General features: G+C 43.8%; 1 protein-coding gene across 1 annotated transcript; it reads right to left on the reverse strand.

Annotated features, from left to right (window-relative positions):
- Window positions 1–1,612: 1,612 nt before the first annotated feature.
- On the reverse strand, window positions 1,613–1,990 carry LOC110328589 (small integral membrane protein 15-like). The gene has a single exon (XM_021208011.2). It carries the CDS (start codon window positions 1,849–1,851, stop codon window positions 1,642–1,644), a length of 210 nt encoding a protein of 69 aa, XP_021063670.1. The 5' UTR covers window positions 1,852–1,990; the 3' UTR covers window positions 1,613–1,641.
- Between the last annotated feature and the right edge of the window lie 12,626 nt (window positions 1,991–14,616).

The raw sequence follows: 14,616 nt of genomic DNA on the forward strand, positions 1-14,616 counted from the left end.
GAGGCCAGCCTGGTCTACAGAGTGAGTTCCAGGACAGCCAGGGCTATACAGAGAAACCCTGTCTCGAAAAACCAAAAAAAAAAAAAAAAAAGATTTCATTTATTTTATGATTTACATTTCCATATCACTATTCCGTTTTTTAAAGATTTCATTTATTTATATGAGTACACTGTAGCTGTCTTCAGACACACCAGAAGAGGGCTTCAAATCCCATTACAGATGGCTGTGAGCCACCACGTGGTTGCAGGGAATTGAACTCAGGCCTTCTGGAAGAGCAGTCAGTGCTCTTACCCGCTGAGCCATCTCTTCAGCGCTCCGCATCACTATTCTTTATTGAAGGAAATCAGGACAAGAACTCAAACAGAGCAGAAACCTGGAGGCAGGAACTGATGCAAAAGCTGTGGAAGGGTGCTGCTTACTAGCTTTCTTGGTCTGTTTTCTTATAGAATTGAGGACCACCATCCATTTAAGTAAATGCCATGCAGGTCTTCCGGAGACATTTTCTCAGTTGAGGTTTCCTCCTCCCAGACACTCAAGTTGATATAAAACTCACCATCCTACAAACTATAGAGGAAGCAAGAGGAGAGCTGTCTCTCTCGGGCTCAGGAGGCCTTTTAACAAGCAGACTGTAATGGAAAGAGGGCTGGTCATGGCTTGGGGAGGGAAAGGGAAAGGATTTCAGAATGGGCTGGCATTTTCCTCTTCTCTGGTTTTCTGTTTTTGGAAGGGAGAGGGTGTTTTGAAACAGGGCCTTGCTGGTCTTGCTATACCTGATGTGTACCACCATGCCCAAGCTGATCTTGAATTTAGAATGTAGCTCAGTCTAGCATCAGACTTGGGGCAATTCTCTTGCTTTAGCCTCGTCTTGACCTCTCAGATTCCTGATTATAGGCATGAACCACAATCCCTGCCTCCTTTTCCACCTTTATATGGGCTTTTGGGTGTGTCATGGTGTCAGATAGTATTTTGCAAAGCGAATTATCTTTTAGAAGGGCAGTTGATGCTGTCCTGAAATCCCAGAACTTGGGAGGTAAAGGCAAGGGAATCAGAAGTTCGAGGTTATCCTTGGGTACTTAGAGAATTGGATGCCAGCTCTGGGTCACATGATACCTTACCTTAGGAAAAAAGTGAAAATAAAATAAAATAAGTTGATCTTAGATTTTCAAGGAATACCTTTAAATAAATAACAGTCTATATACGTTTAACTTACAAAATACATTTAATTTTAAAAAATTGTAGTTTTTATGTTTTATTTTATTTTACGTATGTATGTATGTATTGAGACTTGTAGTATAGATCTGGCTGGCCTGGATCTTGCTCTGTAGACCAGCCTGACCTCAAACTCACAGAGATCTACCTGCCTTTCTCTCTGGATTGCTGCGGTTAACAGCATGCACCACCATGCTTAGCTAAATTGTATATTCTTTTTTTTTTTTAGATACCAACAAACTTTTATTTCCAAGCCTAAAAGCTACCATAGTACTGAGGTCAGAACATGAGTCTTCTGTAGGGTCAGACTCACCCGCTAAATCGTGCTATCAGGGACCGACTGGAAGCTTAGCCAGAGCGCTTCCAGAGCTACAGGTTTTCCAGAGGGGTTTCTTCAGCTACAGTCTGTTCACCCCTTCAATCCTTCTTTAGTCATTTAGCTTTTGCGATGTTTTCTTGCCGTTTTTGTTTCTTCTTTTGCTCCTTCTCTCTGGCTTCAATCATCTTGGCCAACTTCCAGGACAGTACAGCACTAGCTAAGAACAGTGGTGTGAGCGCCAAGATAACTGTGGTAAGGAAGCCATATGGGTCCTTTGCAGCCCACTCCACAACATACTCAGCCCAAGCCTTTATGTCAAGCATCTTTGCAGCAAGCAGGAAGCAGCTCTAAATTTTCCCCTGGGACTACAGTGAGTCAATCACAATTCAGATGATTGTTGGCTATGTCTTCTTCAGTTTGACCATACAATGTGGAGGGGGTTAAATTCTCTCTCTATATATATATACATGGATGAGCACCAGCCAGGAAAAGTGGAAAGCGCTAAATTGTATATTCTTATAGTTAAAAATAAAAAAAAAATACCATAGTGTTTGGGTGATGTGTATATGTGTGTGCCATGGCATGACTATGGAAGTCAGAGGAGAACTGTGTGGAATCAGCTCCCTCCTTCTACCTTTACAGTTCAGGGATTACACTCAGGTGTTCAGGCCTTTACCCTCTGAGCCATCTCCTGGCCCTGACTTTAAAAAATTTCACGTTAACTCTGTAGGTAATGCATTAAGCATAAATTTATTTTATAGACCGCATAGTTAAATTGCTGATTTTAAGGTTCAGCTGATCTGCCTGCCTTTCTACCTAACTGATTTCAGAGATGGTGACTCAATAGGTTCTAAGTCTGTTTCCCCACGAGAGTTTGTGTGTGTGTGTCTGTGTGTGTGTGTGTGTGTGTGTGTGTGTGTGTATGTGTGTGTGAGATGTGTGTGTGGTATATATGTGCCATGTGTGTATGTGTGGTATGTGTGTGTGGTGTATATATGTCATGTGTGTATGTGTGTGGGGTGTGTGTATGGTGTATATGTGCCATGTGTGTATGTGTGTATGTGTGGTGTATATATGTCATGTGTGTATGTGTGTGTACACATATGCATGATTTCTGACAGAGCTTGGTGTCTAGTGCAGCATGAGTTGAGCATTGACATTATTACCCATTAGATTTGGTTAGTGAAGCCCCAGCCTGTTACTGGTGGAATGTATTTGTGGATAAAAGTTGAGGTTAAACCTGACTGCTTTCAGTTTCTGGAAGACAAATTTCCTGGGAGGAGTTAGGGCCCAAGGAAGATGTAAACAAGTAGAGGCTGGCTGGAACCTGTCTCTTCCTTGACAGGAATGCTGGCTGGCTTTCCTATCAGTTTCAAGCTCTGCGGGGCTGTCAAACAGAGTGGCTCTTTCAACTTCCTAATGATTGGGTATAACAGCTTACAGTGGCCTTTGTTTGGTTTCTATAAAAATTAGATTTAATTGCAGAATCCCAGCTTTTGGATTACATTTGTTTAAATAGAGTTTACAAAATGATATAAAGCAAGGTGCTCAATATCCTGTTTATGTACATTTCTAGCACTTTGGAGGGGGCCGGGCCAGGGGATGTGTGGCTAAGCGGGGCCAGGGACTATTGTTCCAGGTTAAAAACACACACCAGGAGTTCTAGTCCGAGTGAAATTGGTGAGTAGAATGAAGGCTGTGATTTGAGAGAAAGACCGGGGGAGGAGGGGGCAGATATTGAGCACGTGCGTGAGTGAACGTGATAAAGTTAGGAATCAGTCCTTGACTTTTCTCATGTGCCATTACCTGCTGAGCCATCTTGCCAGTCCAGGACTTTCCTCTTTCCTTTGAAGCAAGATCTCTTGTTCCACAGGCTAGCCTCAGGTACTCAGGTACCTGAGTCCTTCAGTCAAGGGCATGAGCCTGTTTGCTAGGTTTTACATGGTCCTAAAGATTGCCCATATGACTTTGTACATGCTACATCACCAGGCTGCCAACTAAGTACTAACCACATGCCATCTCCAGCACATGATTTCATTAGACTTTTTTTTGGGGTGGGTGGGGAGGTGTCTCACATCTCTCAGGTTGGCCTTGAATTCACAATGAGCTAAGGCAGTCATTAAACTCCTGATCTTCCTGCTCTGCTTCTCAAGTGTTAGGGTCACAGATGTGGTCATCATGCCCAGTGAAAAGGTGACTCTTGATTGTTAGCTTTTCAATATGGATTAACTTAGAATCTGTAGTTAACTCAGAAACTCTCTGTTAGTACTCAGAAGAAAAGAAACCAGCTTGCTTCTTCTATCGATACCTCAGCTAATACTCAAACGGCCTTGCTCAGCCATCACCAGAGAAGCTTCTTCCCTCAGACCTGGGGACACTCAGCTCTAAATGAGGCGTCTCCATTAAATCCCTCCCTCAGACCTGGGGACACTCAGCTCTAAATGAGGTGTCTCCATTAAATTCCTCCCTCAGAGCTCGGGGACCCAGTGGGAGAAGGGAAAGAGTATAAGAGCAGAGGGGATGGAGGACACCAGGAAAACAGGCCCCCTGAATCAATAGGATCAGTACACAGATGAGCTCCCAGAGACTGAGGCAGCACGCACAGGGCCTACAGGGTTACATCAGATGGAGTCCGTGAGTTGAAAGAAGTAGACACACGCTCCCATCCCCAACCCAGATGCTAGCTCCAATTGATAACCACTTGCAAATGGAAACTTAGTTTCCTCCAATGGAGTCCTTTTTTCTTTCTTTTTTTTTTTTTTTAAAGATTTATTATTTTATTTATTTATTTTACATGAGTACACAGTCACTGCCTTCAGACACACCAGAAGAGGACATCATATCCCATCACAGATAGTTGTGAACCACCATGTGGCTTCTGGGAATTGAACTCAGGACCTTGGGAAGAGCAGTCAGTGCTCTTAATCACTGAGCCATCTTTCCAGCACCTCCAATGGAGTCTCACTGGGGAAACAAACTACTCTTAAGGGTGGACTGCATGTCCGCAGTGCTTGTAAACAGAAAGTTCTCTCTCTCTCTCTCTCTCTCTCTCTTTTTTTTTTTTTTTTTTTTTTTTTTTTTTTTTTTTGGTTTTTTGAGACAGGGTTTCTCTGTATAGTCCTGGCTGTCCTGGAACTCACTTTTGTGGACGTTGTACATCGGGTGCGCACTAGGCTCCGCACCACGATGTACAACATCCACAAGCAGCGTGGAAAGAGAGGGGGTGGGGGAAGGGGAAAGAGGGAGAAAGGAGTCAGGGAGAGAAGAGAGTCACAGAGAGAGAAGGGATAGAGGCAAAGAGATAAGATGCTTGGGTAACCAGGCTCCTGTGAGCTAAGTAAATCCATTGCCTCTAATTCAGCCAGCTATTGAGATGGTATGTTTTGAGGATTCATGAGTTGATAATACATGGAGTGTACTTAGACCAGTCTCAGCACATAGTAGGCACACAAGTGCTAGCCATTATTGTTTACTGAGTCGTGTTATTTGTAAAGAATCACGTGCTGGACTGTTATTATCTGCAGAGTAGTCTTCTAAGAACTGATATGATAGGAGATGGTGCCGGGCGTGGTGGTGCACACCTTTAATCCCAGCACTCGGGAAGCAGAGGCAGGCGGATTTCTGAGTTCGAGGCCAGCCTGGTCTACAGAGTGAGTTCCAGGACAGCCAGGGCTACACAGAGAAACCCTGTCTCGAAAAACCAAAAAAAAAAAAAAAGAAAAGAAAGGAGATGGTGCACACCCTACAATCGGAGTTACCATTTACATAACCATCTTCAGGTTTGGGCGTGGCTCACTGTTTGAGTATAGTGTGTGTTTAGCAGGTACGAGACCCTGGGTTAAGTTCTGAGAACATTCTCTTGCCTTCAGAACAAGCAGCAACAGTGGTGTTGTTGTCATTTGTTGGTTTGTGGTTTTGAGATAGGATCTTGTTATGTAGCCCAGACTGGCTTTGAACTTGTGGCAATTCCCTGCCTCAGTATCCTGAGTGATGGTATTATAGGAACCAGCTTTCACACCCAGCTGGGTGTATTAGAATTCTGAAATTATGCCAGGACATTAGCACTTTGGCCTCTGCCCACCTCTTCAACCCGACCAGTGGCACACTGTCTTTCTTGTTCTGACTCTGACAACACTGGCTTCTTTCATTTCCGAGACTGCAAGCTCTGGGGAAAGGACACTTCCCTTCTGTTTCTGCTCAGTGATGGAGCCTGGCCACGTAAGATGTCTGGCCTAGAGGCTGGAAGCAAACCACAGACCTGAAGGACAAATTCAGACTTGGTTTTCGCTCTCTTGAGTCCCACACGCCGGCTTTGGCTGCTGCGCGTCTGTTCCCCTCTCTGGCCTGACCATGCCTCTTTTGTAGGGAAGCATTCCCTGATACTCTCCTATGAATTGACTGTCCCCCCACATGCTCCTCTACTACCAAGAACTAGAAAACTAGAACCTGGGGTGAGAAAGTTAGGTTTCAGAAGCCCATTCTATTCCCACTCAGATCCCCCTTGTCCTGTGGATCAGGATCTAAGGTTTTAGCCAGTGCTCCAGCGTGTCTGCCTGCTTGCTGCCATGCTCCCCATCCTAACGGTCATGGACTGTAACAACTAGAACTGTGAGTCCCCCCAAATCTCTTTTGTAAATTGTCTTGATCATGGTGTCTCTTTACACCTACAGAAAAGTAACCAAGACACCATCAATAGGCTAATTTTTAAATCTGGGACTTCTAATTCTCATCTACCATTACCTTCTTACTACCTGGCATGGGTGTCTAGTCAGCATCTACATTTCCATGGTCAACATTAGCTATCTTCCCCTTCTGCTTCTCCATCATTTTTCCAGTCCCCCACTTTACAGTTTGAGTCCAAAATGTAGGAAAGGGGGGCATGGCCTGTGTTGCAAGACCATGTCTCAAAACCAAACCAAACACCCCAAAAGCTAGGCATACTGACTCACACTTGTAATCCCAGTACTCATAAGCCAGGAGCAAGAGGCTGTTGCATGTTCAGCCTGTGCTGAATGGAGGAGACATATCTCAAAACCAATAATACAACAAAAGACTGGGTATGGTGTCTCACACCTGTGATTATAGCATTAGGGAGGCAGAGGCAGGGGGATCATCAAAAGTTTTAGGCTAGTCTGATCTACATAGGGAGTGTTAGGACAAGCAGAGCTACGCGGCATATGTGTGTGTGTAGGGCTGGTTTGGTGGCTAGGCAGGTAAGGGCTCCTGATCACTAGACATGTGCCATGGCTTGAATGCTCATACATGTCCACACTCATACACAAAATGCAAATGGAACTTAAAGAAAGGAGCAATGATAAACACAGAAAATAAACTGTTTCTAGAATATTCTAAACCTGCTCCCTTCTCCTGTCTTCTCCCACTCTGATCTAGGACAAGCCTCAGGTATTTATTTCCCGCATGAAGGACGATCTGACTGACCTCTCAGTCTACATTGATTTCACAGCCTTCTCTCTGCTCAGAGCAGCCTCACATACCCACTGAAAGATCTTGTCTCTCTGTTTAAAATGTCCCAAAGGATCATAGAACTAAACTACTTGAAAAAAGAAGCATGAGCTGGAGAGATGGCTCAGTGGTTAGAGCATAGGCTGTTCTTCCAAAGGACCAGAGTTCAATTCCCAGCAACCCCATAGCAGCTCTCAACTGTCTGTAATTCCAGTTGCAGGGTATCTGACGTCTTCTCACAGACAAAACACTAATGTACATGGAATAGATGTGCGATTAGAACAGATGCATCCATGAAGATATAAAATGGTTGGGAAATAATCACATTAACAAGATCACTATCATAAGATATTAAGCCCAAACTACCATGGGATCCTGTTGCTCCATTATTTTATATTGTCCAGTGAATATTAGATCCAAGTGTCAAGAAGAAAGGTGAGGAGCAGTGGCTTGGTAGTTTGAAAAGACACTGAGCCCAGAGGCTAAATGGAAGGAAAACAGCATTTAAAGAGAGCTGACACCTTTAGTCACCAGGGAAATGCCAATTAAAACAAATTTCATCATCACTCTGCTTAACCCTTGGTCCAACTTTCCATCATTTCTGACCCGGACTACAAATCTACATTATCTCTCTTGCTTTTGTTCTCATTTTTCCCCATTAACTAACTTATTTATTTTACATCCCAATCGCTGCCCCACCCCTGTCACACAGTCATCCCCATATCCCCTTCTCCTTAGAGGGCATGGAGGCCACCCTCCTATCCCCTCCTGGCACATCAAGTCCCTGAAGACCTAGAAGTGCCCTCTCCCACTAAGGCCAGGCAAGGCCACTAAGTCAAGGGAACAGGGTCCACAGACAGGCACCAGTTTTAGGGACAGCCTCCACTCTAGTTGTTGGGGTACCCACATAAAGATGGAGCTGCAATCTGCTATCTATCTATCTATCTATCTATCTATCTATCTATCTATCTATCTATCTATCTATCGTGTATGTGTGTGGAGCTAGGTCCAGCCCTTGTATGCTCTTTGGTTGGTGGCTCAGTCTCTGAGACCCCCCCAGGGATCCAGGTTAGTTGACTCTGTTGGTCTTCTTGTGAAGTTCCTATCTCCTCTGGGGCCCTCGCTCCTTCCCCCAACTCTTCCATAAGGCTTTCCAAGCTCCATCCAATGTTTGGCAGTGGGCCTCTGTATCTGTTTTAATTACTGGGTGGAGCCTCTCAGAGGACAGTTATGCTAGGCTCCTGTCTGCAAGCCTAACAGAGTGTCATGAATAGTGTCAGAGACTGATGTTTGCCTTTGGGATCGTCTCTAACTGGGCTAGTTATTGGTTGGTTATTCTCTTAGTCTGAACTCCATCTTTGTCCCTGCATTTCTTATAGAGAGAACATATTTTGAGTTAAAAGTTTTGCGGGGTTGGTGTCCTTATCCCTCCCCTGGGTTCCTGCTTGGATACAGGAGGTGACCACTTCCGGTTCCATAGCCCTACTGCTAGGAGTTTCAGCTAAACCCATCCCAAAGACTCCTGGCAGCCTCCCCCATCCCAGGTCTCTGCCAGTTCCTAGAGATGCCCCCACCCCCACCAGCTGCTGATTTTTGTTTTGTTTTGTTTTGTTTTTTTTTGAGACAGGGTTTCTCTGTGTAGCCCTGGCTATCCTGGAGCTCACTTCATAGACCAGGCTGACCTCGAACTCAGAAATCTGCCTGTCTGTGCCTCCCAAGTGCTGGGATCAAAGGCGTGCGCCACTACGCCTGGCTTTATTTATTTATTTTTTCTTTTAGAATATATTTTATTACCTATAGCGTGTGTGTGTGTGTGTGTGTGTGTGTTGTACTCAAATGTGGAGTTAGAGAACAACTTGTGGGAATTGGTTTTTATTCTACTGGCTGGGTTCTAGGGATTGAACTCAGGTCAGGCTTGGTGGCAAGGGCCTTCATCAGCTGAGCAATGCTCCTCCCACCACCACCATTGTAGCCCAGGCTCACCTTGAATTCTCAGCTATCCCTCTGCCTCAGCCTCCTAAATGTGAGGTTTTTCTTCTATTTTTGTGTTTATTATACCAGAGTTTCCTTATCACAGATACATGACCTTGTCACATCTCTGGTTGAAGTGTCTTACCAGACCATAGGCTTAAATATAAGTGCTAGGCAGTTCAGTGAAAAAAGATGTCTTTTCAAATGAATGGATTTATTAAATGTGAATAAATAATAGATAACTTTGAATCATATTGTGTCATATACAAAACAAACTCAAAATATACTAGACTTAGATATAAAATCTAAAATTATGAAACTTCTGTAAAAATTATGGGAGAAAAAATCTTTGAGTTAGCAAAAGTTTCTTAGTTTAGGCCCCAAACCATAAACCATATAAAAGGAAAGGTTGTTCAGATGGAATTAATGAAAAGCTAACACTGTCTCTTTAGAAGACACTATCCAATGATTTATATTGAATATTCTTGTTTGGCAGTTTCCTTCCCAACTGCTCCAAAATGGAAGCAATATCCAGTGTATGTTTGTATGCTTGTGCACATGTATAGTATTCAGGTAGAGGCCAGAGGTTGATCTTGAGTGTCTTTTTCAACTGTGCTTTATTGTATATATTTAGAGGCAGAATCTCTCATCTGAACCTACAGCTTGCCAATTCTGCTAACCCAGGCTTTCAGCTTGCTCTGGAGATCCCACATTTACGTCTTCAGTTCCTGGATTAGAGGTAGGTCATCACAGCCACTTGATCTATATTGTCTTAGTCAGTATTCTATTCCTGCACAAACATCATGACCAAGAAGCAAGTTGGGGAGGAAAGGGTTTATTCAGCTTACACTTAAACATTGCTGTTTGTCACCAGAGGACGTTAGGACTGGAACTCAAGCAGGTCAGGGAGCAGAAGCTGATGCAGAGGCCATGGAGGGATGTTCTTTACTGGCTTGCTTCCCCTGGTTTGCTCAGCTTGCTTTCTTATAGAACCCAAGACTACCAGCCCAGGGATGGTCCCACCCACAAGGGGCCTCTCCCCCTTGATCACTAATTGAGAAAATGCCTTACAGCTGGATCTCATGGGGGCATTTCCCCAACTAAAGCTCCTTTCTCTGTGATAACTCCAGCTTGTGTCAAGTTGACACATAACCAGCCAGTCTGTAAGTGGATCTCAACTTCAATTCTCATGCCTGCAGAACAGTTTGCTCCTTGAGATGTACCCTTAACCCTCCACCTGGCTTACATGCTGGCTAGACAGACTTTCCAGGGATCTTACAGGCATCACCACAATGTTCAGCCTTCTGTGTTGGTGCTGGAGGTTCAAACTCAGGTTCTTCCACTTGTGAGGCAATCAACTAACTGAATGGAGCTGATAGTTTATGTCAAGTTGACATAAGCGAGTCATCAGAGAGGAGGGAGCCTCAATAGAGAAAATACCTACCTAAGATCAAGGTGTACACAAGCCTGTGGGGCATTTCCTTAATTAGTGATTCATTGGGGCGTGCCCAGCCCATTTTGGATGGGGTCATTTCTGGGCTGATAGTCCTCAGTTCTATTAAAAAAAACCAAACAAACCAAAACAGACTGAGCAAGCCATGAACATCATGGCTTCTACATCAGGTCCTGCCTCAGGTTCCTGCTCTGTTTGGATTCCTGCCTTGACTTCTTTTGCTGATGAACAACTATATGGAAGTGTAAGCCAAATAAATCCTTTCTTCCCTGAGTTGTTTGATTGTGGTGTTTCATCATAGTGACAGTAACTCTAATAAGACACTGAGTCATTTCCCCTGCTCTCCCAGAGGGCTTTTAATTTAAACTCTATCCCACTCAACATTTTCATCAATGACTTGTATGAAGTTAAAGAAGGTATACTTATGGAACCAAATAGAAAGCAGTCTGCTCTTGTTTGGATATAGAATGTTCCTCAGGGGTGTATATGCTAAAGGTTTATTCACTAGGTTGGTACTAGTGGAAAGTGAAAGAACATTTAGCTGCAGTACATGGTGGGAGGCCTTCCAGTTACTGGGGGCATGTTCTCAAAGGAAACAGTGGGAGCCCAGCTCCCCTCTCGCTCCCCTTCACACTCTGGCCATGAGGTGTACTGCTTTGTTGTATAACGTTCCTGCTGTGCTGTTGCTAACCTGCTACCAGAGGCCCAATACAATGTGTGTCTGCAGTCACGGCCTGACACCTCAAAACGGTGGGCCACGATAAGCTTCAAACTAGCACATAGCTTAGCATCCTCAAATACAAGGAAATGGTGAACCCCAAGAAGTTCAGGAATAAATACTTTGAAAAATTATTTATAGAAAGGATCTCATGTTGCATAAGTTGGCTTCAAACTCATTATGTAGCCAAAGGTGGTCTTGAACTTACCCTCTTGCCTCTTCCTTAGTCCTGGAATTCTAGGCACGCGCCGTCATATCCACTTTTGTTTGGTGCTGGGGATGGAGCACAAGACCTTGTGCTTACTAGGTAAGCATTCCACTAACCAAGACCCAGGCTAGGAATATGCACCTTTGAATGATGAATGTGGGGACTGGAGAGAGGTTTCTGTGGCTGCTCTTGCAGAGGACCCAGATTCAGTTCCCAGCACCACACAATCAACTGCTTGCTACTCCAGTTCCAGTGGACCCAACACCCTTTTTCAGGGGGACTTTGGGAGTAGAAGGCTATTGTTGGAATTCCCAAACCCAATAAGTCCATATAAAAATATATAATCCAGTTATTATAAACTATAAACCTAGATTGGGCGGATCTAACACTATACTAACTTACTCCCCGGCCATGAGATCTAACACTATACTAACTTATTCCCCAGCTATGAGATCTCTTGCTACTTGCAGTTTCTCCTGGCCCTGTGGTTTTGGTCCATCATGGCTTCCTCTCCTTCCCCTCTTTTCTTCTTCTCTCTCTCTCTACCTGCTCCCACTCTCAAACCTCCAGTTTTACCTTTCCCCTCCACTGCCCAATCACGGGCTCTAGCCTTTACTAACCAATTAAAATGGAGAGAAGGTTCACATGAGATCATTCTGAATATACAAGGGACTGCTTGGCAGAGCCAACCCCTCTTGAGGAAACAAAATTAATAACAAAACACAAACAATGTCAAAACAACCCACAACAGTGTGTGTGTGTGTATATATATATATATATATATATATATATATATATAAAATTGCATTCAGGCAAAACACTCATACACGTTTAAAAAATTTGTATGTTGATTGTTTTCCACAGTAAGTCAGTCTGGTAGTCCTAGAGTGCCTAAGTAGACTCTTGAAGGAGTCAACGCATTGAAGATGTCATTTTCCTTATAACTCAACAGAAAAATTAAATAATAGTGCTTTAATTTAAACATTTAAACTCCCACGCTAACTCACCTCTACCCTGTGGTTTGTTTCTTAGGCATAAGCTCCCTGCCCACCACCTCCGGTATACTGAAGTGTCAGTTTTCTCACCAGACCACAGGAACACCAAACTCAAAAGAGCAGGACCTCATCTTCAGGAAGCCAGTGTGAACTCCAAATGAAAGGGTCCAGGAACAGTTATTACTATTATCACTAGAAAGTGAAACTAGTGCAAAACACGAGAAACTTTTCTGCTTTCCAAGCCTCCCTTGCCTTTCCAGGTCTTTGGCTCCATGTCCCTGCTGTATGCACATGGTTTCTTACCTCTAACACCTGCGCTCCATGTCCCCGCTGTATGCACATGGTTTCTTACCTCTAACACCTGCGCTCCATGTCCCCGCTGTATGCACATGGTTTCTTACCTCTAACACCTGCGCTCCGTGTCCCCGCTGTACGTACATGGTTTCTTACCTCTAACACCTGCTGACTCCGTGTCCCCGCTGTATGCACATGGTTTCTTACCTCTAACACCTGCGCTCCGTGTCCCCGCTGTATGCACATGGTTTCTTACCTCTAACACCTGCTGACTCTGTCTGCTCTTGTCTTGGTGCTCAAGACCTCTGTGCTGTCACCTCTTGTACTCTAGATTTTTCCCACCTTTGAATTCTTAAACTGGACTTTAACTGGACTTTGGGTCCTCGTCTTGAATGTTTTCTGAGGATGGTATCAATGTGGGATTGTCACTTCAGGATTTCTTCTGAGGATCACTGACTCACCATGACTCTACTTCACTCAGATGACAAGCTCCAGAGATATAGAGACCATTGGCAAATGGCTGTCTTATGCTCTGCTATCAGTTAAGTCTTATTGTCTTTAAATAGACCCTTCTCTGAGGTATTGTGTGTACTGCCTCTCCATCAATTTCAAGTAGTTAAGACCTAAGAGGAGCTAGGGTGAGCTCTGAGATGGGGGATGAGAGACTAGACTCCCGGGTAGACAAACAGATAAGTGGCCATAGTTAGTTAATAAAGATGAAGAATTTCCAAACAAATAACAAAAAAAACCAAAACCCAGAGAGACAAGGGAAACGATCTCTGATGACAAAGACCTGTGGGGATCTGGACTTGCCTTTTATTTTGCTTGAATAAAGTGCCTGATCAGCTAAGTTAAAAATCCAGAGTTGAGGGACTGGAGAGATGTCGCATTGGTAAAGAGCACTGGCTGCTCTTCCAGAGAGCCTGAGTTCAATACCCAGCACCCACATGGTGGTTCACAACCGTCTATAATGGAGATGGATTCTGATGTCCTCTTCTATCATGTAGACATATAGGAAGACAAAATATTCATATACATAAATAAACCTTTAAAAAAATCCATAGTTGAACTGACACTATTCTTTCCCGAGACAAGAAAACTCAGTCTTTTCCTGGTTTATCCAATGGGAAATTATAAGTTCCAGGCAGTTCTTGAAGGGACTGCAGAGGCACATGATTGCTTTCAAGTCCAGGTACCCTTCCAAATTCATGAAGCACTTGAACTGAGATGCTAGTGTTTCTCTGCCTGGCATTCCATTATTCATCTGAGATAAACAAAGCTAGACATGAATGTGGGGTTGAAGGCATATTTTCAGCTCCCCAAAATGAACTAAAGAGACAGAACAGCATGGGGGAGATAGAGCAGTTTATAGTGGGAATGTCGTAGAGCAAGGGATTTCCACAGAGGAAACTCCCTTGACAGAGAGAGAGAGAGAGAGAGAGAGAGAGAGAGAGAGAGAGAGAGAGAGAGAGAGAGAGAAACACAGTATCTGGTTGATACTTCCTTTATAGCTGTTGTAATTTTCATGTTGGATGCAAGATGAATCCTGTCTCCCAGAATAGCACCTTAGGCTTTGTAACTACAAAAGTATTTTTTAGAGAATTGAATGAAGAAGCTCCAGAAATGTTTAGAATAGTAAACTAGTTTATGCTTAAAAATGCTAACTATTATTATATTGCCATCACTGTCATCAGTGTTGCCTGGCTCCATCATTCCATCATTCTTTGTGTGGAAGCAGTACCTCTTCCATGGCAGGTCCAGGCCAGCGGGTTGGGCAGAGGCATGGTGACAGCATGGCACTGTGAAACGGGAGTGTTTCAGTCCAGGTCCAGGATAAAAACAATGCTAGGTGTACAGAGGACAGGAACATCCTCTTCAGTTTTTTAAATAAAAGATTTAAAATTCATTTCTGTGAATCTCTGTGTATAAGTGTTTGGGTGTATATCTGTGGATCTCTGTGTATAAGTGTTTGGGTGTATATCTGTG

Source organism: Mus pahari, chromosome 10 (assembly GCF_900095145.1).
Source record: "Mus pahari chromosome 10, PAHARI_EIJ_v1.1, whole genome shotgun sequence".
Classification (NCBI taxonomy): Eukaryota; Metazoa; Chordata; class Mammalia; order Rodentia; family Muridae; genus Mus; species Mus pahari.